This window comes from Haliotis cracherodii, unplaced genomic scaffold, assembly GCF_022045235.1.
Source record: "Haliotis cracherodii isolate W230 unplaced genomic scaffold, xgHalCrac1.p SCAF_6, whole genome shotgun sequence".
NCBI lineage: Eukaryota > Metazoa > Mollusca > Gastropoda > Lepetellida > Haliotidae > Haliotis > Haliotis cracherodii.
Genome location: NW_027266319.1, coordinates 54,922,351 through 54,948,873, shown reverse-complemented (window position 1 = coordinate 54,948,873; position 26,523 = coordinate 54,922,351). Strand labels below are relative to the sequence as shown.

General features: G+C 40.2%; 1 protein-coding gene and 1 long non-coding RNA gene across 2 annotated transcripts in view; both read left to right on the top strand.

Moving 5' to 3' along the window:
• The first annotated feature begins 189 nt into the window (after positions 1–189).
• Positions 190–4,930, top strand: LOC139445125 (uncharacterized). Its single transcript, XR_011651860.1, has 3 exons — positions 190–355; positions 1,646–1,849; positions 2,311–4,930. It is a non-coding gene; the product is annotated as an uncharacterized lncRNA (long non-coding RNA).
• Positions 4,931–15,389: 10,459 nt separating this feature from the next.
• LOC139445683 (uncharacterized) overlaps positions 15,390–26,523 on the top strand; it is a 180,626-nt gene continuing 169,492 nt past the window's right edge. The window contains exon 1 of the mRNA XM_071226872.1: positions 15,390–15,541. Within this exon, the coding sequence (XP_071082973.1) occupies positions 15,465–15,541 (77 nt within the window). The 5' untranslated portion in view covers positions 15,390–15,464. The remainder of the gene's footprint in view (positions 15,542–26,523) is intronic.

Below are 26,523 nucleotides of genomic sequence, written 5' to 3'. Positions count from 1 at the left end.
CCAAGCTCCTCACAGCGATAGCCCGTTTGCGGAGCTCTCTGTACGAGAGTAACGAAGGTGTCACACGCTGGGAAGGAGCTTGACACAAGCTCCTTTCCAGCGCGTGACACCTTCGTTACGCTCTCGGTAACATCGCTGCCACCAGTGTGGGCGCGGCCATTTCAAGAATCTTGAAATTTGCTAGACTGGTTCCCGGATCCTCCGCTTGGTGTCGCTGCACTTGTTCCGCTTTCCAATCAAAGGACCGGTATCGCCCACCATGAAACATCGTCTGCTACAACAAGATGGCGGCTGTCAAAATGCATTGGGCGAAGCTAGTGAGCTCTGGAAAATTGTAGTTTTCCAAGTAATGGAGGTGAGTATTGGTACCAACATAACGGCTATGGGATGTCAATGTATTCTTTGACTAATTTCGTGCAAATATTGACACGGCAGTGTTTTTGTTTTAAATGGAGGACGATGAATCTCTTATGAATTTACCTTCTGAACAGATTATCATGAACTTCTTACGCAAGACAATTTAAGTTTCTGAGAAATTCTGTATGAAACTGCCGTGTTGTCAACTATCTGTTGCATGGACTATTACATATGCACTTATATTCATAATTCATATGTTTGTCATTTTGTCTGGTAGTACGAAATTGTCATTTCTAGGCAACAACATGACACGGCCAAAATGTCAATGATAACACATGAAACTGAATTTTGACCGAAATAATATCTAGAAATATTTTGTGAATAGTTTTGATGATTCCCGCATCAAAAAAATTAAAGGCAATGAAAGCATGAATAAATATGTAGCTGCAAATATTTTATCGTGACAATAATTACGAAACGGGAATCATTTGAACTGGGCTATGTTTATGGTCAGATATGGTCATGTACCCTAATTTCGTGGGTATATTATTAAATTCCTGAGCATACTGAGGGACCATTTGATATTGGTGGGAGTGTGGGGTAGGGGATGGTGGCCTGGGTCTAGGATTGTGTTTGGAGACAAAATATATTATCAGCTACAGCTGAAATACCAGATATTCTTTTAATTACAACTATGAGACTAATCATGTTTTTATATGCCTCTTGCAACAATGTATTCTTTGAAGCAGTCAATTTCTTTTTTTCAACAGTTTGAAGCATGAATATTTTTTTCAAGCATATTTCAGGGACAATTTATTTTTGTCAATATAATCCCAGCCCTACCACCAGAATACCAAATGGTTGGTCCCTTATTATATGTCTTGATTCAATCAAAGAATTAACATTATAAATATGATCAACTGATGAAAAATATCAGGACAATGAATAAATCGTCAAATGCTTCATATTCAATTGAAAGGACATTAAAGATCTGTCCATATTTATAGGGTCAGACTAGACTATTATTTTTAAATTATTTGAAAAGTTCTATATAGTAATATTTATTTTTATTTATAAATATTTAATCATTTGATGTGACTTTTAAAATGTGTCCATCTGATGATCATGTTAACCAATGCATTACAATACATAAAGAGTCAGTTGAATAGGTTGCACTACTTTAACATGCAACAGGCCCTATGCAGGTACATATGATATAATATGTTGTTGAATGCCTTTGTGAATATACTACATGTAAAGTAACTGTAATTACATCTGTCGTCTCCAGATTAACAGCAGGTGTCATGTAAGGCCATAGAATGTTTCCCGGATCCTCTGCTTGGTGTCGCTGCTCTTGCTCTGCTTTCCAAGGATGAAAGGACCGTTATCGCCCACAATAAATTACGGTCTGCTAAAACAAGATGGTGGCTGACAAAACACATTGGGCAAGGCTTGAGAGCCTTTAAATATTGTAGTTTTCGCAGTAACAGAGGTGAGTATTAGTACCCACATAATGGCTATTTGATGTCAGTGTATCTTTTGACTAATTTCATGCAAATATTGATACGACAGACTATTATTTTGTATTCATTTGAAAATTTCTTTATAGTAATATTTCTTTATATTTATTAATATTTAATCATTCATTACCATGTAATTATTAGTTGTATTCAAACTGCATACACATACATGTTTGTTTGTAGGGACTTGCATAAGAATGAAGTCATGACTGACCGAACCATAACATAATCATTGATACAAAGTTTAGGTGGTAAAGATTAAGACAAAGCAAACAGTATTGGCCATCCTGACAAGTTTTATATGAGACTCCCTACATTATTTTCTAAGTTTTGTTTTAAGCTGTTGACACAAATTTTGTATAAATATACTGATGTTGCACCATTTGCCTAAATTTAGAATATTTGAAAAAAAATAATATATAATATTTTGCAGGAACCATGCCATAATGGGAGATGGACTAGAGATGAGGAGAAATTTGACAGCTTGATGAGAGCAGGGGGGTGGAAAATATCAAATACAAAGAGTGGAAGGACTGTGCCGAAGACCAGAGAAATGGGTGTACAGACTGATGTAACTTTTGGGCCTATGATTGAAGTGACCTGGGCATGTAGCAGTCATGCACTTTATACCACTCATTCGCATTCCTTAATTAGATCTATGTTATCAAATGTATCAGTCAGTGAACCAGCCTCACCCGCCATACGCTCACAGACCTACCATGTCTCTGACATACCGTCAACCGATGCCACTTCTCCGTTGGTGCCCGAACAAAACTACTCGCAACCACTTATAGTCAGTGAACCAGCCTCACCTGCTATATGCTCACAGACCTGCCATATCTCTGACATACCGTCAACTGATGCCACTTCTCCGTTGGTGCCTAAACAAAACTGCTTGCAACCACTTACAGTCAGTGAACCAGCCTCACCAGTTGTCTGTTGTTCAATTATGCTTGAGCATAACTAAGCAAATCAAAAGAGAACCCAAATCTTATCAAAGAAAAAGATTAAAAGACAGAAAAAAACATAATGTCAATTGGCAAAATTTCTTACCCACCAATCAAGAAATGTTCCTGGAAGAGTATCTTTGACTCATCTGGTCAAACTGGTATTCATGTACAACAAAATGAATAAATGCTCAATTATCGCATTAAGAGATTTCTTTGCCATTTGGCATGGATACTTTCACAAGTTCAGGAAAAAGCTGAGATGGGTTATCAATTTGCAAATGTTTGTAAATGAGGTTACTGTTCACTAGTTGTATATTTTCACCATATATTTGGGGGCCATTCAAATGTGGATTGTGTGATATTAATTCTGTGATCATGTTGTACTGTTGTTTTGTGCAGTATCGAAGAAAGATATTTGTGTTATAACTATTTATTCTTATAACTAATATCAATCCCAGCTGTATTTCGTGGCAAAAACATACCTATTCTGTGACTAGAATTTCACTTTCAAAATTGTTTTTAGTGACAATGTTGAATGATGATCACTAGTGTAAACATACAGACATAAGCAATAATACATAATTCACATTTACTGTGAAACAAAATCAGGATATTGAGTTTATGTTACCATTTCTCAAACGAAAAATGTTTAAAAGACTGTTTGTAAATTGTTTTTACGTTTCCATTTGTCATACTAAACTAGGCATTTAAGAACAATATGTTTTCTAAACATTGGTGAATGGAGAATAAGAAAAGTAAGCAATATTTTCTATGATTTCACTAACAAATGTGATTATTATCACATATCTTAAGAGTTGATGAGATGAATGGTAACTGTTCAAATTTGGGATTTGTCACGTCATGATTATTTGTAACTACCGTATTCGACGTAATAAGCGCCCTGCTCTAATAAGCGCCCACGGCGATATTTGCTAATATATTGGCTAGTGAACAATCTCAGTTAGCATCCCTTCCAATTGATTAATGTACACAAGACTTATTTACTTGTGTATAATATGCACTCGTATGTCATATGCACCTTTAATTATGGGCAATTAAATCCTGGAAAAATGTATCTGTTGTATATAAACATTTCAGGCTGTCCGCATAAACCACGAAATTTACGATCTTTCAACTCAAAATAATATCCTAATAAGAGCTCCCTATTTCTAATTTTGAGAGCGCCCTGGGCGCTTATTACGTCAAATATGGTAACCTCTGTAATTGTCAAAGTGCTTCGCTACATGAATTGCCTCGCTACATGAATTGCCTTAGCTTATCAAACCATACTGTAGATTGTACATGTTGTAGTGTGTATATTCGAAAATATATTGAAAGATTTCTGAGTGCAATTGTTGTGGTGTTAATTTTCTTCTTGAGATGACAGTATACTGTACTAGTACTACTACTTTGGATGTACTTCACATTTCCAATAGCATTAAGAATATTATTAAATTCATATGTATGTATGTGTGAAACTATTGAACTACATTGTACATGGAAAACATTATTTTTGTCCAGTGGTCAATCATGTGCAGAAAGTCTAATAACAAATAATCTATAACCCTTTTGGGAGGTATTTTCCCTTTTGACCCTTGTAAGTAATGTTGATGCCCTTTAGATTATAGGTTGCTGCATTGTATGCAAAACCACAGACCTATATACAAGTTATACAAGTCCATGGCTATACTTAATCTTAGATCTCCATGTCTACATCAGTGTTATCAAATGACTCAATGTACTAAATGTTAGTTCGGATACTATTAAATAGATTTAATAGAGATTAGGAAAATGTTTCCGAAACATGTCAAGTTTTCATAAATTGGGTATCAACAAAGTGTATCGATACCTCGCTGGTGTATACTGTTTTGTTTATAAATCTATTTTGATTGCAAATTTCACCTGCCAGGAGTTTCAGCTGCAATTAGAGGATTCACTATGCACAAAGCCTGCTGAATTTCATACCTGGCTCTAAGGATTGCACGTAAATCCCCTACTTTGAGAAAGGCTGATCGAAAGTTAGATTTCCCCCATGATATGACACAATGCGCCTCATCAACAATAATGTGACTGATCTGAAATTTGAATATGGGGTGAGGATAATGGGACACAGTACACTAAGACATGTTTGTTTATAGAAAACATTTAACAAAATGTGCAATAAAATAATCACTACAACAAGGCGATTTTGGTCTTCCCTGACGACCATATCAAAGTCAAAGAGAATTAAGCCTCCTGACCACGTCAAGGTATCGCCCTTTCAGGAGGTTTACATATTAAATAGCACTATTTTCAAAACATGAAACATATATTTATTTATAATCATTCCACTGTGGCTACGGAGGCGATTGTGCTGCTCTTCGAGAATCGCATTTAGTGGATTCACAACCACTACAGTGCTGTCGGAATCGTTCACTGTATCACAACAGTTTTGCCGTAACCAGTCGGTAGAACACCCAAAACACCCCTTGATGCACATGCCAAAATAGCATCACGTTGTTTAGCCTTTAATTGGAAAAAATTACAAGATTGGTACCTGTTCGCCCGATCCAAAATACTTTCAATTTCTATGTTACTGTTGACAGACGACACATTAGTCGCCATCTTGTCTTGACTATGTTACTGTCTATGTAACCAGCAAAGGCGCTAAACCAGTTTACCGTAACGTCAAGGTGAAGGTTGTTTTACCCAATACCTGTCGTTCCAGTCTGTCGCAGGAACGAACGGGAACCAGTCTAGAAATTTGCCCTCCAACCCCATATGTAGTAACGTTTATACTTTTGTTTATGTCTCTGGGAATGCCATCATATTTCTATTTGAAAAGGTTTACGACTGACCATGTTTTCCAGATGAATTCACTTTGTTGTTTTAATAATCAGATTGGTTCGAGACTGCAGACTAACGGAAAATCAACCAACTTCTCCCTTACATTCTTACTATATCAATAACACGATAGTTTTAATGAAACAGAAATTCAAATTGACAAACGAAGAAAGTAATTTAGCAGCGATAAGTGTATTCGGCGTCACGACAGTCGTCACTTGTTTTCACAGTGGGGAGTTTTGACTGGTGGCAGCGATAGTATAGAGAGCTCCGGGAACGTACTATCGCTGTGAGGAGCTTGAGCTTGACATACACATGGGAAGTAACTCTAATTGCCCACAATGATTCTTCTTCTGTGTAACAAATACACAACTGGAAAGTTAGTTCTGTGTAGACTCGCAGCCAATTTAGTGACTTCAAGATGGGGGAGATAGCTTTGTTCTTGTCACTATTCGGGCAGCCAATTTAGTGACTTCAAGATGGGGGAGATAGCTTTGTTCTTGTCACTATTCGGGCAGCTCTATTCTGTATCTTCTGCGGTCAATTAAGCTGAAATCCCTGATGATAATAATATTAATGTGTGTACTTATATTGCGCTAGAGGTGCATGCTCAAAGCGCTAACATTTTTACCCCGTCAATGGAACACTGTGCACTCAATTTTCATTCTCGGCTCCCTGGGGAGTATACAACCTTAGCTGCCTTATCAGGCACTAGAAGCTCAACAGTCACATTACATCTCATCCTGCCTGGTAACCAAGTTTACTGAACAGAGGTCTATTTGGAACAAAGTCACTTGCCCGAGGAGACACCAGCATGTGCTACATGGCTCAGTATAAGGCCTGATTCAACAATGTCCTGGACCATGTGTTTTTCTGTGTACAATGTACATGGTATTGTGGGGGTTTTCTGCAATGTGATGTTGAGTCATTGTTTACTAGTTTAATATTATTTAATTGTATATTGTTGGCTAAACATGATAAACTTATGTGTGCAGTTTTTTTGTATTTCTTTTGTATGCCTGTTTTGTAGAATCCATATACATCAATTAAATCATTGCAAATAAAATATCAAAATTCATATCTTGTGGATTTCTACTTCCCTTATTAAGGGGGGGGGGGGGGGGGGGGCGGCTCAGTCGTCTGGGGCGCCGCGATTGTCTATGCAGAGTTGCGTCCCTTGGGCACGTCAGAAACCTATGATTGTGGGTTCGAATCCCGGTTCACCCTGATTATGTTTCTAGGTTTGTCAGCACCATACCCGTGCTCGTGGGTTTCACCGAAGTGGTAAACGTCTGAGACCTGCATCACTTCGGGCTTTCCTCCCACATTAAGCTGACACGCCGCGATATAACTTGAACACTGTTAAAAGCGGCGCTAAACCCAACTCACTCACTCGCTGTACCAGAGGATCAAGTTTGCAAGCTCCGGACCAGGAGACCTGTACAAGTCAAGGTCAAGGTCAGAAATAGTTGAATTTAGGCAGGTGACAGTGTAAACTTTATTCATTCACTCATTGTCTCCATATTTTCAACATGGGATTTGAGGTTCTACTACACCAAATCAGTACCAGTTTGGAGAGTGCGGTTTTCGTAGGGAGCCTTCAGTGCAGACCGAGAGATATCTGCAGGCTGTGATTGGAGGATATTCTGTAAGATTTTTATGTCTTTCAAATGTACATCCATCCAGTTATTAAAACTGACAATGTTTTTTCTATATTTAGTACTGTCTTTTTCAACATGATGACTTATGCTGAATGTGACCACAGCTATTTTCAAGTAGGTGACATTTGGTGCGAAACTGGGGGTGGTGTGTTTAGCTTCCGGTACTCGGAAAAGGAGCTGGCTAAGCTAGTCATTTTTATTTTTTTTATTGCTGCTCTAAGGCCAAACTGTGCACACACGTACAGGTAATAGCTGTTGGATGCTTAGTTATTTTTAAAAAAATCATAACGTTACTATAGAAGTCTATGGGAAAACATTTGGTTGTGTGTAACCTTGAACACCCTATAATTGTATTGGCAACAAGACAACGTGGTGGGTGGTATTTTACACACTTCATAACAATAATTTGGCACTAATAATGTTTCATTTCATTCAGGAAGGGGATACTCATGACACTACATAATGTCAGCCTGATCGGTGGATCATTGTCCACTCGTATCATTCTCAGCTCCATGAGGAGTATACAACTGAAGCTGCCTTATACGGTGCTAGAAGGATTAGTCACATTACTATGTCATCAACCCATGAAGATGCGGGGTAGAATAGGTCTTCAGCAACCCATGCTTGCCCTGAAAGGCGACTATGTTTGTCGTTGAGGCGACTAACGGGATCAAGTTGGTTGATGCATATCATCGATCCCCACTGTAGATCGATGCTCATGATGTCAATCACTGCACTGAATTGTCTGGTCCAGACTCGATTACTGACAGACCGCCGTCATATAGCTGGGATATTGCTGAGTGTGGCCTTAAACAACAAACAAGCCGTCTCATCTTGCGCATTCACTGCTGGGTGAACAAGGTCAGAAATATTTTTTAAATGTGTGGGGCAGGACCAAAGCCAAGGAAACTCTGAGTCAAGCCAGCTGAATACATTTTGCAGTATGCAAGATGCCATGAAATACTTTTTTCAGGTGTAGATGACAATATTTCTATGCTGAAATATATTTTTCATCTTTTTATTCACGCAAAGCAAAAAAAGATTTTTCCTAAGTTTTTGAGGACGCATAGTCATGCATTCATTCTATGTTAAAATATCAGCCTAATCTACTTCTAACAGCTGTGTACACTGACATGGCTCTCAAGTTCTTAAATTGGAGACCCGTGAAGATTCCGGGGTAGAATAGGTCTTCAAAAACGGCGACTAACGGGTTCGGGTGGTCAGGTACGCTGACTTGTTTGATGCATGTCATCGATCCCAGTTGCGTGGATCGATGCTCATTGACATCAGGAGCATAGATCCACGCAATTGGGATAGTAAACTCTTGTGCAAACTACTCGGTGATGGTATTCGATGATATAAGACAATGATTAGTACATAGCATATTTTGATAGGGTGACCTCAAGCTTTACAATCCGTTTGACTCCAAATGAGAACGATGAGTTGCAAAATAACTCAAAATCCAGAAAAGTGTATGAAACATCAATACGGTACTTGACCATGAATACCCTGTACCCAACAAAATCTGAATTTGTTTATTTTAAGACCCATGACGGATGAAGTTCTTTAAGAAACTATCATGTAATTTTGTATAGAAATGTGTACATGACACATAGGGGGGACAAACCGTGGAAGGAACAGCGCAAGCACGGTCTGCACGTGCTACACAGTGACCGTGTTCATTCAATGACAAGATGCGCTACTCAGCAGATGTTAAACAGTTGATGTTGAATGTGTATGATTTCTTTAGAAGTGAAGCAGAAAGAGCAAAGCCTTTTTATGCAATTAATAAATTCTTGAAACGAGCTTCAAAAGCTCTTGGTATGTCACATCAGAAACTTAAAAATGTTGTTAGTCGACGAGATACAAATAGTCAGGCCAAGGAGGTAGGGAACATGTCAAAACCACGCAAGGTTGATAAATTAGAAAAGTTTTCAGAGGGATCAAGTCAGACGTGCAATTGTTAAACTGCACTCAGAAAATAAGTACCTGTCCCTAAGAATTTTGAAGAAACACCTTGAAACTGACCATTATTTACGTGTTACAAAGTACAAACTATGGCAGCTGTTGCATACATTTGGTTACAAATACAAAAGGATAACTGGAGAAAAAAGGGCTGTGTTGTGTGAACGGTCTGACATTGTTCGTCTCCGAAATCATTACCTTCGTACCATCAAGCAGAAACGTGAAGAAGGATATGAGCCCGTCTTCTTAGATGAGACATGGGTAAATGCGTCACACACAGCCAGCACTCAGTGGGTACCCAGTGGTGACTGTAAGGAGTCTGGTAGAAAGTTACCAATGGGAAAGGGTGAAAGACTCATAGTTCTCCATGCTGGTTCTGCTAGTCAGGGTTTTCTCCCAGACTGTGACCTCGTCTTTAGAGCCAAGGCCAAAGACAACAGGGACTACCACACAGAAATGAACGGCAATGTATTTCTGGAGTGGGTGAAAGATAAATTAGTCCCTGCTTTGCCTACCAAGTCTCTCATTGTCATGGACAATGCACCGTATCATAGTGTGCAGGATCCAGAAAGCAAGACTCCAACCTCTAATAACCGTAAAGGAGACATGGTTACTTGGCTGCAACGGAGGAACATTACCTTTCCTTCTCGAGCGACGAAACCACAGATTTAAGAAATCATCAAAACTGTGAAACCTGACCCCGTGGTCGGTTCAGGTACCAGCAGTTCCGACGACGAGATCTATGGCATGAGAGAGTCAGATTGCGACTGAAATTATCATGAGACGGCCCCTCTAACGCTCTGTCATTTCCCCTACCACGGAACTGTCACGGTTTGTCCCCCCTACGTGTCATGTAAACATTTCTATACAAAATTACATGATAGTTTCTTAAAGAACATCATCCGTCATGGGTCTTAAAATAAACAAAATTCAGATTTTGTTGGGTACAGGGTATTCATGGTCAAGTACCGTATTGATGTTTCATACACTTTTCTGGATTTTGAGTTATTTTGCAATTCATCGTTCTCATTTGGAGTCAAACGGTCTGTAGGCTTTGCTGGCCTCCATTTCAAAATGCATGAAAATAAATCTACCAGATGCTTGTACAAACGTTGATAGTCTGAACGTCATATTGCATGAAGCGACCCATAAATGTACCGTACCATGGTGTTTTTGTCTTAAGATAAACCTCACGTAGTTGTATGAAGCGTTAGTAAAATGCCCATGCACTGCACGTTTTCACATCGGCAAGAGGCGACAATCCGGAGTATTCCACCATACATTGCAGATGTATGTTTTATGGATGATTTCCACACCCAGCAATATTCAAGCCATTTGACGTCGGCCTGTATTTATATGTATAAACCGGTGATTGATATCGTGAGCAACACCCCAAGCCGTCATGGTAGTAGGCCACGCATTCGACTAAGTCATCGAGCCTCACCCGATTTTGAATGGGTTGCTGAAATTGTTTTACCCGCATTCCGTTCGGCGTTGGTTAAATGGGTGATTCGACGACGTATTAGTGGCCGAAACATGAGTAACTAACTACCAATGCAGCCGAGGCACGCTGATGCTCAATGCGACTATGCTTGTCGAAAGAGGAGACTAATGGGATCGGGGGTCTCGTGGTAATGCATTCGGTTACAAAGAAGAACAAAATGTCTGATTTATGTTGTTTTTTTATCCGCACCTTTACCCAGGATGAATGTTCACACAAATAACGTTGGTTGGTTTGTTGTTTAACGCCGCACTCAGCAATGTTACAGCCATATGACGGCTCACACAAATAACGGTAAACCAACAAATACACAATATCTGTCTTTAGTACTTTTTTGTCCAAGACATCAGTTCACGTTATAAACACAGGTAGAAGACAAAACCCAAAATAATTCTAAAATTATATATTTACTCTATATATCGTGCACAAATTCACAAATTCACAGATTGTGTAATGTATAGTAAAGGGTTTTGTATTCTCCTGTGTGATAAACGATGTGTAATTCTATACAAGCAGCTGTTACCGTTCCGTGTTCGAGTTCAAATTGAAGCAATGATTGACCATGCAGGATTATTTACGAATATCCCACAGGCGTACGTGCACGTGCATGGTCGCATATGAAATATATACTTTAAGTCTCAGAATAATCGATCATGAAATGTTCCACTGTGCTATGAAAAACCTCATGGTGCACTTTGCGTATATAATGCATCATTCAATAGAACTACACTTATGCATCCCCTATTTACAAACATGCCCACAAGGGGGTAGTAAAATTTGACTCAAAATCGGTTGTGTTGTCATAAATCATAAAATATATTCAAACAATGTTTTAGGTTCTTAGAATTTCACAAGCAATGGACAGTATGGTTGTACAGTGTCACTTCTCTCCATATCCATCGCATAAATTGTTGAAACGCCCATTATATATCCAATGGAATGAAATCGTCAGCTGCCGACAGGAGAGTACAAAAGGTATTAGCCTGGCGCCATTCAATCGTGTACCGTTATTCCTGAATGTGCGAGGTATTTTATATGCACACATTATTTTCCATTTTGATTCGAGAATATGTAATCGATATGCAATTGTTCGAGATTAGGGACAGCTATGTAATATGCATATAGAAAGCCGTTATTCACGTTCAATCAGTGCAGTACAACTTGTACTCTCAAAAATAACACTCGATGTGCCAGCATTGGTTTCATAGCTGTGTCAAACTATTGCCATGTTGTTATCCACGCTCGATAGCATTGCACGTTATTTTGAGCGTATATTATAAGGGTAACGCTATTTTTCAGGGCATTATCATTTGCAGAAGCCCGAGGTCTTCCATTAACTGCCTGACGAAGGAGGGCAGTTGAAAAGACAGAGGGCTTCTGCAAATGATAATGCCCTGAAAAATAGCGTTACCGTTATTATAGCTAAAATGGATGGAATTTGTTATCAAATAAGAATAAACAACAATGTCGACTTTGAAACATTTGCTGCAATCAACACGAATGTCACTGACCCACTTTTACTAATATGGAAACGTCATAGAACAAACCAGATGACGTCACTATTGAACGTTACGTCACCTATCCCTATCCTATGACGTCCTAACAACGGGCGTGATAATGGCCCGTCATCAAGTAATATGAGGGCATTATCAAGTTACAGTGGCCCGCTCATTTCTGATAACATGCGGGCGTTTTTATGATAATTCTATCCATTTTAGCTATAAAAGTTGATATAGCAATCGCCAATAGTCCCCGATTCAAACATATATGTTTGGATGTGAGTCTCTCTAAAGTTTCTCTGGGTCAACAAACGTTTATATATCAAACCCGATATTTTTTAATTTTTACAAATTTAAAACTGCACGGTTCAAAGATATTATAGCTGCTGGCATCCTTTGTTTGTTGTTATCGACAATGCGTCTGTTTGTTGGTTAATGTCGGAATTTTATTAATATATATTCCAGCTATTTGACGGCGGTATATAATCGAGGCCCAGACAATCCAGTGATTGACATCATGAGCATCGATCCACACAATGGGATACGATGACATGCGTCAACCATGTCAGCGACCCTGACCGCCGATCCATTTGACAGTTTTAGCAGAGAAATGGCCGCTTATACCAACTAGATTGTGAACATTAGATGTATATACGCGTAATGTACCACGACGCCAAATACTGTACACATTCGACTGGTAATATACTGATAATAATTTATGTTGTTTGGTGCAATTAATTCAACAATGCTGCTGTTTTGATAATATAACAATGAAATTATATTTGACAAGTATTTCTCTTGTGGATAGTTTCTATGACGTCCTCTGCACCGATTTAACTATTTTTTATCTTGATTATCCTGAACGTTGAAAGAAGGTTTTGTTTGTTTGTTTGTTTGTTTGTTTATCGCCGCACTCAGCAATATTCCAGCTATATGACGGCGGTCTGTAAATCATCTTTATTCAAACATAAAAGTAAGAAGGAATGGGTGCATTGTCAGAAAGAAATGGGAATATTAGTGACTTATAGTATAACCATAGCGTTTTAGATATTTTTTTGTCATTAAACAATATATATCACATGACTAATCACGGGTCCGGGTAGTCCTGTGGGTACCCGGGTCCTACTCAGGACCCATCCGACCCGAGTACTCGAGTTACCCGTCGACGCCCTAATCTACATACTGCAAAATGTATCCAACTGACTTTTTTTTTTGGGGGGGGGGGGGCTTTGGTCCTGCCCCACACATTTAAAAAATGCCTCTGTTCACCCAGCAGTGAATGCGTAAGATGAGACGGCTTGTTTGTTGTTTAAGGCCCCACTCAGCAATAACCCAGCTATATGACGGTGGTCTCTCAATAATCGACTCTGGACCAGACAATCCAGTGATCGACATCACGAGCATCGATCCACACAATTGGGATAGATGACATGCATCAACCAAGTCAGCGAGCCTGACCATCCGATCCCGTTAGTCGCCTCGTTGAAAGGAGGAATACTGAAAGTCAGTGATCCTGTTGACCGGATTATGCTGAGGGCATTCGAGAATCATAATTCGTTAAAACGCTTCAAAAGTAAATGACGTAATGCGTTCAATATATTTTAAGGGCATACCTCTTTTTTTCCCATGGCTAGTTCCTGAGAACGAATTGAGTTTTCTTACTTCAATGGGTCTTTCAGTTTTGAATGAGAATTATTTATATTACGATTATGATAAGTTATTATGAGCAAAATCATTCTCATTTTCTGTTGTAAAGATGATTACGTCGATTTCCAGTGTCTGTTTTGTCTAATTGTACTGGTAACTTAATTATAAATTACAAAGAATTGGCATAGATATTGGTATAGTATTCAGTAAAGGATATATTTTAGGTTAGGTATAAGATTTGTTTTGTTTTTGTTGTTGTTGTTTAACGCCGCACTCAGCAATATTCCAGCTATATGACGGCGGCCTGTAAATAATCGAATCTGGATCAGACAATCCAGTGATTGATGTCATGAGCATGTATGAGAAATGATAAACATGACGTACTTGTGAGCCTAATTGTGCTAACTTGACCTGCATGTATGTCATGCAACTTGCCGCCATTTTCTATGTGATCCGTCAAAACTGGAGGGTGTAACCAACGATTCCATATCGTGCATTCAGTTGACTCACATTAGACCCGCGAAGATCCGGGATAGCATAGGTCTTTGAACAGCAACCCATGCTTGTCGTGAAAGACGACTATGCTTGTCGTAAGAGGCCACTGACAGGATCGGGTGGTCAGGCTCGCTGACTTGGTTGACTTGCGTTGATCGATGCTCATGACGTCAATCACTCGATTGTCTGGTGAAGACTCGATTATTTACAGACCGACGTCCTATAGCTGGGATATTGCTGAGTGCGGCGTTAACAATTTTCAAACAAATAACAAACTCTTACATTAGCATAGGTTGCTGGGGTCATATATTTTTATCCTGAATTCCCAAGGATGGATCGACAATGTGATTAGTGATTAACACTAACATGATAGCGATTGCAAACTATATATATTAATATATTACGGGCTCATATGCACTGACACTTCTACGAAGGCGGAGAAGGATGGGCGGGTGAGTTGTCACGAAGCAGACGAAAATATCTTCCGTACAGAACTACAGAGTGACCTGTTAGTTGTCCCTCAGAATGTTAGGAGTGAACAGCATATAACCATGCGTTAGATCCCCCATACAAAGATGAATGCAATAACATTTTACCACAACAATCACTCACACCGCATTACATAAATATATTTACCATACCTTCCAGTCGTGAATAAATTGCCTATAGACGTGTACAGTCTTTATATGCCTAGACGCGGGATCCACAGAAATGCTATTGAAATCTGCTACAAATGTGGATCTAATTATATATATTTTCAGATTGTAGGCATGATATCATAATTCTTTTTTTTCTAAATCAAGTCAACATGATGATAATGTTATCTCATTTAGGAACATTACATATCCAGATCGATTGGTGGGAAAGTAACTGAGACCATGTGACCAGCACGTGGTCGCGGGTTACCATAGCGGCTCGCACGAGGTCACATGATAAACAAATTACTGCATGTTGGCCAAGTGCCCGCTAGCGAAGGTGTTTCGTAAGACTGATCACCTCTGATGTGATGAATTGCTCCCGAGAGATAAAAACACAGAAGGGGGAACATGGCGTTTGCCAGAGGAAGAACGCTGCCGACTGTTCTGAAAGAATACATGCCTGAAGTCGAACCAGTGTGCACGACGTAAGTTCTTCAAACATTAGACTTGTCTACTCTCGCGCCATGTCCTCGGTCCGCTGTCAGTGTCACTGACATGCGTGTCAGCGACATGCTTTATTTTCCCGTTTTGACACACCTGAATGATGTTTATGTCTGAATAAATAAAAAACTCTAGCATAATAGGTACAAGTATATTGTATAAATGAATGATGCTAAAACACGTCTCGTAATTCACCGGCAAATCGTTGTTGCGTCTTGCAGACGATGAACATAATATTCAGGGGCAGATAACTGTGGTGGCGTGTTAGATTAAACAAACCATCACTGCACTCTGTGACATCGAGAGTTCTGATCAAGAGGACAGAAGCTGTGGTCATTATATACTTGAAATCCGGCTGGCCTAGATGTCACTTTCATGTGATAGCAAAGGTTGATAGTATTATGATAAGGTTGTTTTGAAGCTTGCATAGATTTAGCCTTGTCATTATTTATCAATTATAGAGTAAACAACGTGAATTTGGTCAGGTTAATGAACTGTTGTCGTAGAAATACAAAGAGTCTGTTAATAATTGCAGCTGATTCGAATGAAAAACTTAATGACATATAATGTATTCAGTTGTGAGTTTCAACAATATTGAATTTTTGAATGTCGAGATGTCTTTTGCCGGAGTGTTACCGCATCATAATCTTGGTGTCCCCTTTTGGGGTGTTGCATTATGTCCCATCTTGGTGTCCCCTGCTGAGGTGTTGCAGCATCATAATGTCCCATCTTGGTGTCCCCTGTTGGGGTGTTGCAGCATCATAATGCCCCATCTTAGTGTCCCCTGTTGGGGTGTTGCAGCATCATAATGTCCCATCTTGGTGTCCCCTGCTGAGGTGTTGCAGCATCATAATGCCCCATCTTAGTGTCCCCTGTTGGGGTGTTGCAGCATCATAATGCCCCATCTTAGTGTCCCCTGTTGGGGTGTTGCAGCATCATAATGTCCCATCTTCGTGTCCCCCGTTGGGGTGTTGCAGCATCATTATGCCCCATCTTGGTGTCTCCTGTTGGGGTGTTGCATTATGTCCCATCTTGGTGTCCCCTGTTGGGGTGTTGCAGCATCATAATGCCACATCTCGGTGTCCCCTGTTGGGGTGTTGCATTATGTCCCATCTTGGTGTCCCCTGTTGAGGTGTTGCAGCATCATAATGCCACATCTCGGTGTCCCCTGTTGGGGTGTTGCATTATGTCCCATCTTAGTGTCCCCCGTTGGGGTGTTGCAGCATCATTATGCCCCATCTTGTTGTCTCCTGTTGGGGTGTTGCATTATGTCCCATCTTGGTGTCCCCTGTTGGGGTGTTGCAGCATCATAATGCCACATCTCGGTGTCCCCTGTTGGGGTGTTGCATTATGTCCCATCTTAGTGTCCCCTGTTAAGGTGTTGCACCATCAAAATACCACATCTCGGTGTCCCCTGTTGGGGTGTTGCAGCATCATAATGCCACATCTCGGTGTCCCCTGCTGAGGTGTTGCAGCATCATAATGCCCCATCTTAGTGTCCCCTGTTGGGGTGTTGCAGCATCATAATGCCCTATCTTGGTGTCCCCTGTTGGGGTGTTGCAGCATCATAATGCCACATCTCGGTGTCCCCTGTTGGGGTGTTACAGCATCATAATGCCCCATCTTAGTGTCCCCTGTTGGGGTGTTGCAGCATCATAATGCCACATCTCGGTGTCCCCTGCTGAGGTGTTGCAGCATCATAATGCCCTATCTTGGTGTCCCCTGCTGGGGTGTTGCAGCATCATAATGCCCCATCTTGGTGTTTCCTGTTGGGGTGTTGCAGAATCATAATGCCCTATCTTGGTGTCCCCTTTTAGGGCGTTGCAGCATCATAATGCCCCATCTTGGTGTCCCCTGTTGGGGTGTTGCAGCATCATTATGCCCCATCTTGGTGTCCCCTGTTGGGGTGTTGCATTATGTCCCATCTTGGTGTCCCCTGTTGGGGTGTTGCATTATGTCCCATCTTGGTGTCCCCTGTTGGGGTGTTGCAGCATCATAATGCCCCATCTTGGTGTCTCTTGCTGGGGTGTTGCAGTGTGCCCTCACTCACTCACTCACTCACTCACTCACTCACTCACTCACTCACTCACTCACTCACTCACTCACTCACTCACTCACTCACTCACTCACTCACTGTGTGGTTGGACTTCAGTGAAAGGTGCAGGTCTCAAAGTTAACATTCCTGCCAAGACGCCATTTAGAAAGATAAGGCGCCGTGCAAATGGATGTCCAGTTATGTCTTTGAATTCCCAAGCTTCATAAACCACCACATTAAGAACCCCCGGAGTGTAGTCAGCTGATTGATGATCCTGATAACTATTACTGACTTAACGCAGAGCAGATTGTTATTATCTTGTGTCCCCATTGCTGGATTTATGTTCACAAAGTAGCATAATATTAATAAATATTGCTATCTATTAACAACCATGATAACAGACGAGATGTTAGACTACAAATGATCTTATTTCTACACAGGAAACTCCAGATGGAAGTCAAAGAGTCCAAATGTTTATAAAACTACAATCAGTGAAACTTCACTGACCTGACTCTGCTAGGCTGCATTTGTTTATTGCAGTGTCCGAAAATAAAGGGGTCCTGTCTGCTATGGCAAGGCTCGATTTAACTGTATAAAACATGCACAAATCCAAGATAATGCTAAGGAATGCACCCAGTGCGTTTCAAAATTTTACAATTTTGTGACTGATTTGCTAAGAACGTTTTCTACATCATTCTTTGAATTCAATACATTTAATGCACCATACTCAGGGTTAGAAACTAACAGTTTTTGTCCACTAATCCTTATAATGCAAAACCCTTATAGCAAAACCCTTAAAATGGGCCAATTTCTACTAGTCCTTAGGATACCTTTACTATTGGGCAGTTTGGTAAGGACTACAGGACTAGTGCCAATTTCTAACGCTGATACTTAAATCACCATTCCAAGTGTTTATGATATAATTTCAAGGCTTTATATCTCTGTGCAGAGTCCTGGTTTGAATTGGTCCCCAGCAGCCTGTGATGGTCTTAAGAGGCAACATGATGGATCATGTTATCCAGTGAAGTTTGCAAATTTGTACAGGACATTCTTCTATACCATCAGGGCGGTTGGGTAGCTTAGTGGTTAAAGCGTTCGCTCATCACACCCAAGACCCGGGTTCAATTCCCAACATGGGCACAATGTGTGTAGCCCCGCCGTGATATTGTTTGTCATAGTCCTGTGGGCTTGACGTCATAAATCTTATGATAATGACAAAGCAACAGAATGTATTTGATGTATGGTGAAACGATACAACATGGTCACGATACGATATGTATCCCGATACGCTTATTTACGTCAAATCACAAGAAAACTTCTTGACAAATAATTTCTCATCAGGTTCCAAAGGAAACCTAGCTGTAGCTGTAGCTGCACCAGTGCAACAAGCTTGTGCTGTCAACATGCACCATTGCAACAAGCTTGTGCTGTCAACATCCACCATTGCAACAAGCTTGTGCTGTCAACATGCGCCAGTGCAACAAGCTTGTGCTGTCAACATGCACCAGTGCAACAAGCTTGTGCTGTCAACATGCACCATTGCAACAAGCTTGTGCTGTCAACATGCACCATTGCAACTAGGTTGTGCTGTCAACATGCGCCAGTGCAACAAGCTTGTGCTGTCAACATGCACCATTGCAACAAGCTTGTGCTGTCAACATGCACCAGTGCAACTAGGTTGTGCTGTCAACATGCACCAGTGCAACTAGGTTGTGCTGTCAACATGCACCATTGCAACAAGCTTGTGCTGTCAACATGCGCCAGTGCAACAAGCTTGTGCTGTCAACATGCACCATTGCAACAAGCTTGTGCTGTCAACATGCTCCAGTGCAACAAGCTTGTGCTGTCAACATGCACCATTGCAACTAGGTTGTGCTGTCAACATGCGCCAGTGCAACAAGCTTGTGCTGTCAACATGCACCAGTGCAACAAGCTTGTGCTGTCAACATGCACCATTGCAACAAGCTTGTGCTGTCAACATGCACCATTGCAACTAGGTTGTGCTGTCAACATGCGCCAGTGCAACAAGCTTGTGCTGTCAACATGCACCATTGCAACAAGCTTGTGCTGTCAACATGCACCAGCGCAACTAGGTTGTGCTGTCAACATGCACCAGTGCAACTAGGTTGTGCTGTCAACATGCACCATTGCAACAAGCTTGTGCTGTCAACATGCGCCAGTGCAACAAGCTTGTGCTGTCAACATGCACCATTGCAACAAGCTTGTGCTGTCAACATGCACCATTGCAACAAGCTTGTGCTGTCAACATGCTCCAGTGCAACAAGCTTGTGCTGTCAACATGCACCATTGCAACTAGGTTGTGCTGTCAACATGCGCCAGTGCAACAAGCTTGTGCTGTCAACATGCACCATTGCAACAAGCTTGTGCTGTCAACATGCACCAGTGCAACTAGGTTGTGCTGTCAACATGCACCAGTGCAACTAGGTTGTGCTGTCAACATGCACCATTGCAACAAGCTTGTGCTGTCAACATGCGCCAGTGCAACAAGCTTGTGCTGTCAACATGCACCATTGCAACAAGCTTGTGCTGTCAACATGCACCAGTGCAACAAGCTTGTGCTGTCAACATGCTCCAGTGCAACAAGCTTGTGCTGTCAACATGCACCATTGCAACAAGCTGTACAGATCAGTCTATTGTTGAACTGCTGTCTTTTGATTATTTGGGATGTTTAAAATACTGAACAGCATTATTTTTTGATTAACAAAACTGAAGGTATCCAATGGCAAAAGTGGGGTAGCACTAGCCAAACTCCATTTCAGAATTGCACCAGATTAGGGGGATATGTCATCTCCTGTGGACTGATCTTAAGTGATCTTTCTTGTCAACACAGGGATGCAGACTGGCGCAAGTCAGTGTCTGATGTTTCACGAGGGGTAGTAAGATTTCCATCTTTTAAGGGGGATCCTTATTTTATCCAGAACTCCAGATAAGCCGCGTGTTTGCGCAAAATATGCAAAATATATAACCATTACCCAATTAATTTTGAGTTGAAAATTTAAAAAAAATAAGAGCATAAAGAACACTCTGTGGAATAGCCCAACTTATCCTTTTCAATTTGCTGAGCTATATAACTTAGTAAACAGGTCTTTAATTACTGAGGACGGAGGGATAGCCTAGTGGTTAAAGCGTTCGCTCGTCACGCCGAAGGCCGGTTTTCGATTCCCCACGTGTACAATATATAAAGCTGGAATATTGCTAAAAGTGTCGTAAAACCATACTCTGGCAGGCATCACACCTACATGAACACTAATTATGCATAAAAGGGCACAACATCTTGCGTATTGTTAATTAGACCTGTGTATCGCTGTTGTGTTTTGTGACATGTTACACGCGATAATAATTAGAAGTTTCATGAAACAGCACAATTATTTTAGAAAGTACATCAGCATTAACACCCAACAAACTGGATCTAAGGAGTGTCTACACTCCAGATAAGCTTTTGGGGTTGTGGGTATTTTACCCATGCATTTTAAAATCATTGGGTATCAGTAATTCTATCTGGGTATTCAAATTTCTGTTACCCACTAGTTTTTACACATATGGGTATTTAAGTTAAATATTTAAAAACACTATTCATCTAGTCCCTGCAAACTGGTGTCGTGTGGGTTTGAGAGCTTTATAGGACTCAAAACTACCACGATACTTCCACAAGAAAGTGTGATGGCAAATGATCATGATGTAACTGTCATCGTGGAGTTTGGCAAGGTTGACGGAATGCCCGTTTATAATTTCCAAATAAGTTGCTGATTTGCTAATCGAATACGCCGGGTTACTTCACAATATTTTGATGATACGTACAAGTTTTATTTTTGTAGTGTATCTGTAATGTTCGTTGGGTATTTGATACTCTTGGATTTTATTTTACTGCATATTTCTGCATTCTACACAGATATGCAGTCCATATAAATGCAGGGCTCAAGATAAACACAGGGCTCAAGATTAACACAGGGGTCCATATAAACACAGGGGTCCATATAAACACAGGGGTCAATATAAACACAGGGGTCCATATAAACACAGGGGTCAATATAAACACAGGGGTCCATATAAACACAGGGCTCAAGATAAACACAGGGGTCCATATAAACACAGGGCTCAAGATAAACACAGGGCTCAAGATTAACACAGGGGTCCATATAAACACAGGGGTCAATATAAACACTTGGGTCCATATAAACACAGGGCTCAAGATAAACACAGGGGTCCATATAAACACAGGGGTCAATATAAACACAGGGGTCCATATAAACACAGGGGTCAATATAAACACAGGGGTCCATATAAACACAGGGCTCAAGATAAACACTGGGGTCTATATAAACACAGCGCTCAAGATAAACACAGCGCTCAAGATAAACACAGGGGTCCATATAAACACAGGGCTCAAGATAAACACAGGGGTCCATATAAACACAGGGGTCCATATAAACAGCGCTCAAGATTAACACAGGGGTCCATATAAACACTTGGGTCAATATAAACACAGGGATCAATATAAACACAGGGCTCAAGATAAACACTGGGGTCCATATAAACACTGGGGTCCATATAAACACAGGGCTCAAGATAGACACTGGGGTCCATATAAACACAGGGGTCCATATAAACACAGGGCTCCATATAAACACACGGGTCCATATAAAAAAAACCACAGGGGTCCATATAAACACAGGGGTCCATATAAACACAGCGCTCAAGATAAACACAGGGCTCAAGATAAACACAGGGGTCCATATAAACACAGTGGTCCATATAAACACAGCGCTCAAGATAAACACAGGGGTCCATTTAAACACAGGGGTCCATATAAACACAGCGCTCAAGATAAACACAGGGGTCCATATAAACACAGGGGTCCATATAAACACTTGGGTCCATATAAACACAGGGGTCCATATAAACACTTGGGTCAATATAAACACAGGGGTCCATATAAACACTGGGGTCAATATAAACACTGGGGTCAATATAAACACAGGGCTCCATATAAACACAGGGGTCCATATAAACACAGTGCTCAAGATAAACATGAAAAACACAGGGCTTCAGATAATTTGTGAGCCATTGAATATTTACTCACATGTTATCATTTAAATCTGGTATGAATATTTTTGGGGTATTCAACATAGTTTTACTCTGTTGGGTTTTGTAACCGATGGTTGGACATTTTAAAAAATATTTCTGTGTCTGTGCTGTTTCAGGTAAGTTCTAATTAGCATATGTTTGAGGGCTGCCCCAAGTCAGTGTCGCAAAACCTCACATCAGTGATATACGTCTCAGTTACAGGAAGTGAGTTGTTGTAGACCTGAGCATTATTCACTGCCGTAGAGTTCAAGTATATGTGACGCCTGCATTCAGTGAGTAAGAAAAAATCTGTAAAGACATTCGTGTATGCAAGGTGAAAAAACTACATTGGGTGATTACTCAGTGTTTTTATACTATTGGGTTTTAACATTTCATGTGTATTTGTACGCAAGCTACTCACAATTAATTGGGCTAATAAAGCCTACGGTGATTTAGTTTGCATATTTATGCAAATACACAGCTTATCTGGAGCTCTGTAAACAGTATGTCTTTCATTATCTGCAGATGTTATTGAGCGTTTCATTTCCCCATAGTTTCATATTGTGACTGAAGGCACACAATCCCATTTGTTTTACAATTACTAGAAACAGAAATACACAGTCATTGACTTCATGATAGATGCTATCCCCATCTGGACTATGAGTGTTCTTGTGTCTGTGATTGGATTCTTTGGGCCTTAACTATGCTTGCACTTTTCAGCCTTTGAGCCCCAGGAAGATCTGGGTTAGGATTGGTCTTTGGCAACCCATGCATACCATAAGAGTGACTATGCTTGTCGTAAGAGGCGACTAACAGGTTCAGTTGGTCAGACTCACTGACTTGGTTGATGTGTTGATCATACCCCAACAGCATGGATCGATGTTCTTGACATAAATCACTGGATTGTCTGGTCCAGACTCAATTACTTACAGACCACTGTCATACAGCTGGATTATTGCTGAGTGCGGCAGTAAACAACAAACAAAATTTACAGCCTTTGAAATTCATGCAAGTCCGCGAGCCTAAGAATTGTGCCGAGCTCAAGTGAAAATCCAATCATGAAGGTCAGATCAGTATCATTGGAGGCCTAAGATTATGGATCAGTTCTCAGTGCCTCAATTTTGCTGCAAATTGTAACTGAATTAAACTGACTGAAATGTAAACACAGTAAACATTTTTGTCTTGTTCATGCAGGATTAGCTACAAATTGTTTGTTTGTTTCTTTCTTTGTTGTTTAGCGCCGCACTCAGCAATATTCCAGCCATATGACGGCGGTCTGTAAATAATCGAGTCTGGACCAGACAATCCAGTGATTGACATCTTGAGCATCCATCCATGTAATTGGGATCAATGATATGCATCAACCAAGCCAGCGAGCCTGACCACCCTATCCCGTTAGTCGCCTTTTAGGACAAGCATGGTCGCCCTTTACAGCAAGAATGGGTTGCTGAAGACCTATTCTAAACCGGATCTTCAGGGATCTACAAATTGAGTCTAGTCATGTAGGGTTTATACTTCTCCTCTGGACTAGTCCCAAAAAAGCAACAAATTTCGTAGCCTCGACTTTAGATTTTTGCTCTGTTAGGTATGGGCTATCAATTCTGTAGTTAAATTGCAAGTTCAACTGAAATATACAAAGAATTTGGGTTATAGGTTCAATGTCCCATTGTTTTGCAAAGAATAAATCGTGTTTGCAATATCAAAGGAGAAAACTGTGACTGAATTTTGTGTGAATGACGTGTAGCTCTAAGTAACTTTAGACATGACATTGCATTGAACATGATGTTGAATGACTTATAATCATGTAATTTTGATATTTTATTTGTTTATGGTTGAGACTGACAAAAATTAGGGTGTACAGTAAGTACATTATTCAATACTGACACATTTACTTGAAACAATGCATTATGAGAAATATTGTATCAAACACACAATATTTCTGTCATGTGAAGTCCTGTGATAAATCAATATGGTCCTTATTATCTGAAACCAACCATTTGTGTTTGGCCACATGGCTGAGGGGCGTGGCAATCGCTCTGGCAACACTCTCACCCTTGTTATCTTCCTAATTTAATCATGTTGTTGATTGTAGCCAAAACAAACACAGCTCATGACTGATCAGCTCGAATGGTGATCTGTGATTGAAACAATTGGCAGAGATTGATCTAGGGCTCCAAACTGAGTGCTCTCAGCAAGCAAATTGGGAAACAATCGTTATTTCAACGATGGAAACTAACTGTTTTAGTCCACTAGTGCTTATAATGATAACATATAACTAAACCCTTATTATTGGCAAATTTCTACTAGTCCTTATGATACTTTAACTATTGGGCATTTTACTTTTAGCAAGGACTGTAGGATTAGTGCCAATTTCTGTGTTGTATATTGTTAAAAATTGTGATTTTCATAAGTTTTATAGTTTCTTACCAAAAACAATAAATAAAATAAAATGATAAAAAAATAGTAAAAAAAATTGTTCTTAAATTTTGAGGTTTTTCAATATTTTATATTAACATTACATTAATTTCATGCAATAATGTAAAATTAAACATTTAAACCTCTTCTTCTTTATTGTCCATATTATCAGGGAAATACAAGTCGAATCTACAAAGCCATTACTTTAGTAATAGGGACTTCTTATTTTTCTAAACATTTGATGCAGAGTTGGGACCAAAGATTGCCCTCTGAGCAGGTCGAGGTAAATCACTGGTTGGACACCATTATCCTCTTAAGGCTGATGCATCCAGTGATTTTAAACAGCACACACACGCTCCAAACCTTTTGTTCATACACACTGTGATTAAGGTCAAAGAGACTTCCAGGGTTCTGCATCCCATTTCACCACTTATCTCAACCAATCAGATTGAAACGTTCTCACGTTTGTTTTATTCTTCCCCAATCTCATTAATATCAGGTCTTTATTCTGATTTGATACCTCTGTTGATCTGAGGACACAAAAGTGAATCAAAATGAAGGATGCTTGTGTTCTTGAGCCGATCACATGTCAGCTTTCTAGAACTATTCTGCTTCATTTCCTTACCATCGTGATTTGGAAATTTGATCTGAACAAAAGCAAACCCACACCCTCAATATACCGTCAATAATATTCCCCTTTGGTGTAGGTGCCATGGCGCTCTGAAACGTCAGGATGATTTAAACTATCCTGAACAATGTAATAGTGCTGCTATAACATTTTGCATTCAGAAATCCCTGATTATGTTCGTTATATAGATACAGAAATAAGATATGCTGCCATGAATATTTCCCTCACCAGCGGTAGAAACTAACAGGTTTCATCCACTAGTCCTTATAATGATAACAGATGGCAAAAACCTTACAAAAGGCATATTTCTACTAGTCCTTATGATACCTTAACTAATGGGCAGCTTGGCAAGGACTACAGGACTTGTGCTAATTTCTGACGCTGCTCACTCCAAACTCCTACTGAAAAAATATACCGTAGAAATTTCGACAACATTCAGCTGATTAGAAAGTTAAGCTGACATGACCTCTTAGACTGCCTTCAGGTCTTCTCCCAGGGGGCGGTCGGGTAGCCTAGTGGTTAAAGCGTTCACTCGTCATGCCGAAGACCCGGGTTCGATTCCCGACGTGTACAATGTGTGAAGCCCATTTATGGTGTCCCCCGCCGTGATATTGCTGGAATATTGCTAAAAGCGGCGTAAAACCATACTCACTCACTCACTCTCCCAGAGAGGTATTGTATCAGAGCAAAAGAACTGATTTTAATGAGATTGATAATTCCCGTTAATGATACCTTTATTTTAAAATTGAACCAAACAGTTCAAATCTTCTTAAGATCTGTTTTGTTCAATTTTGGAAAGGAAT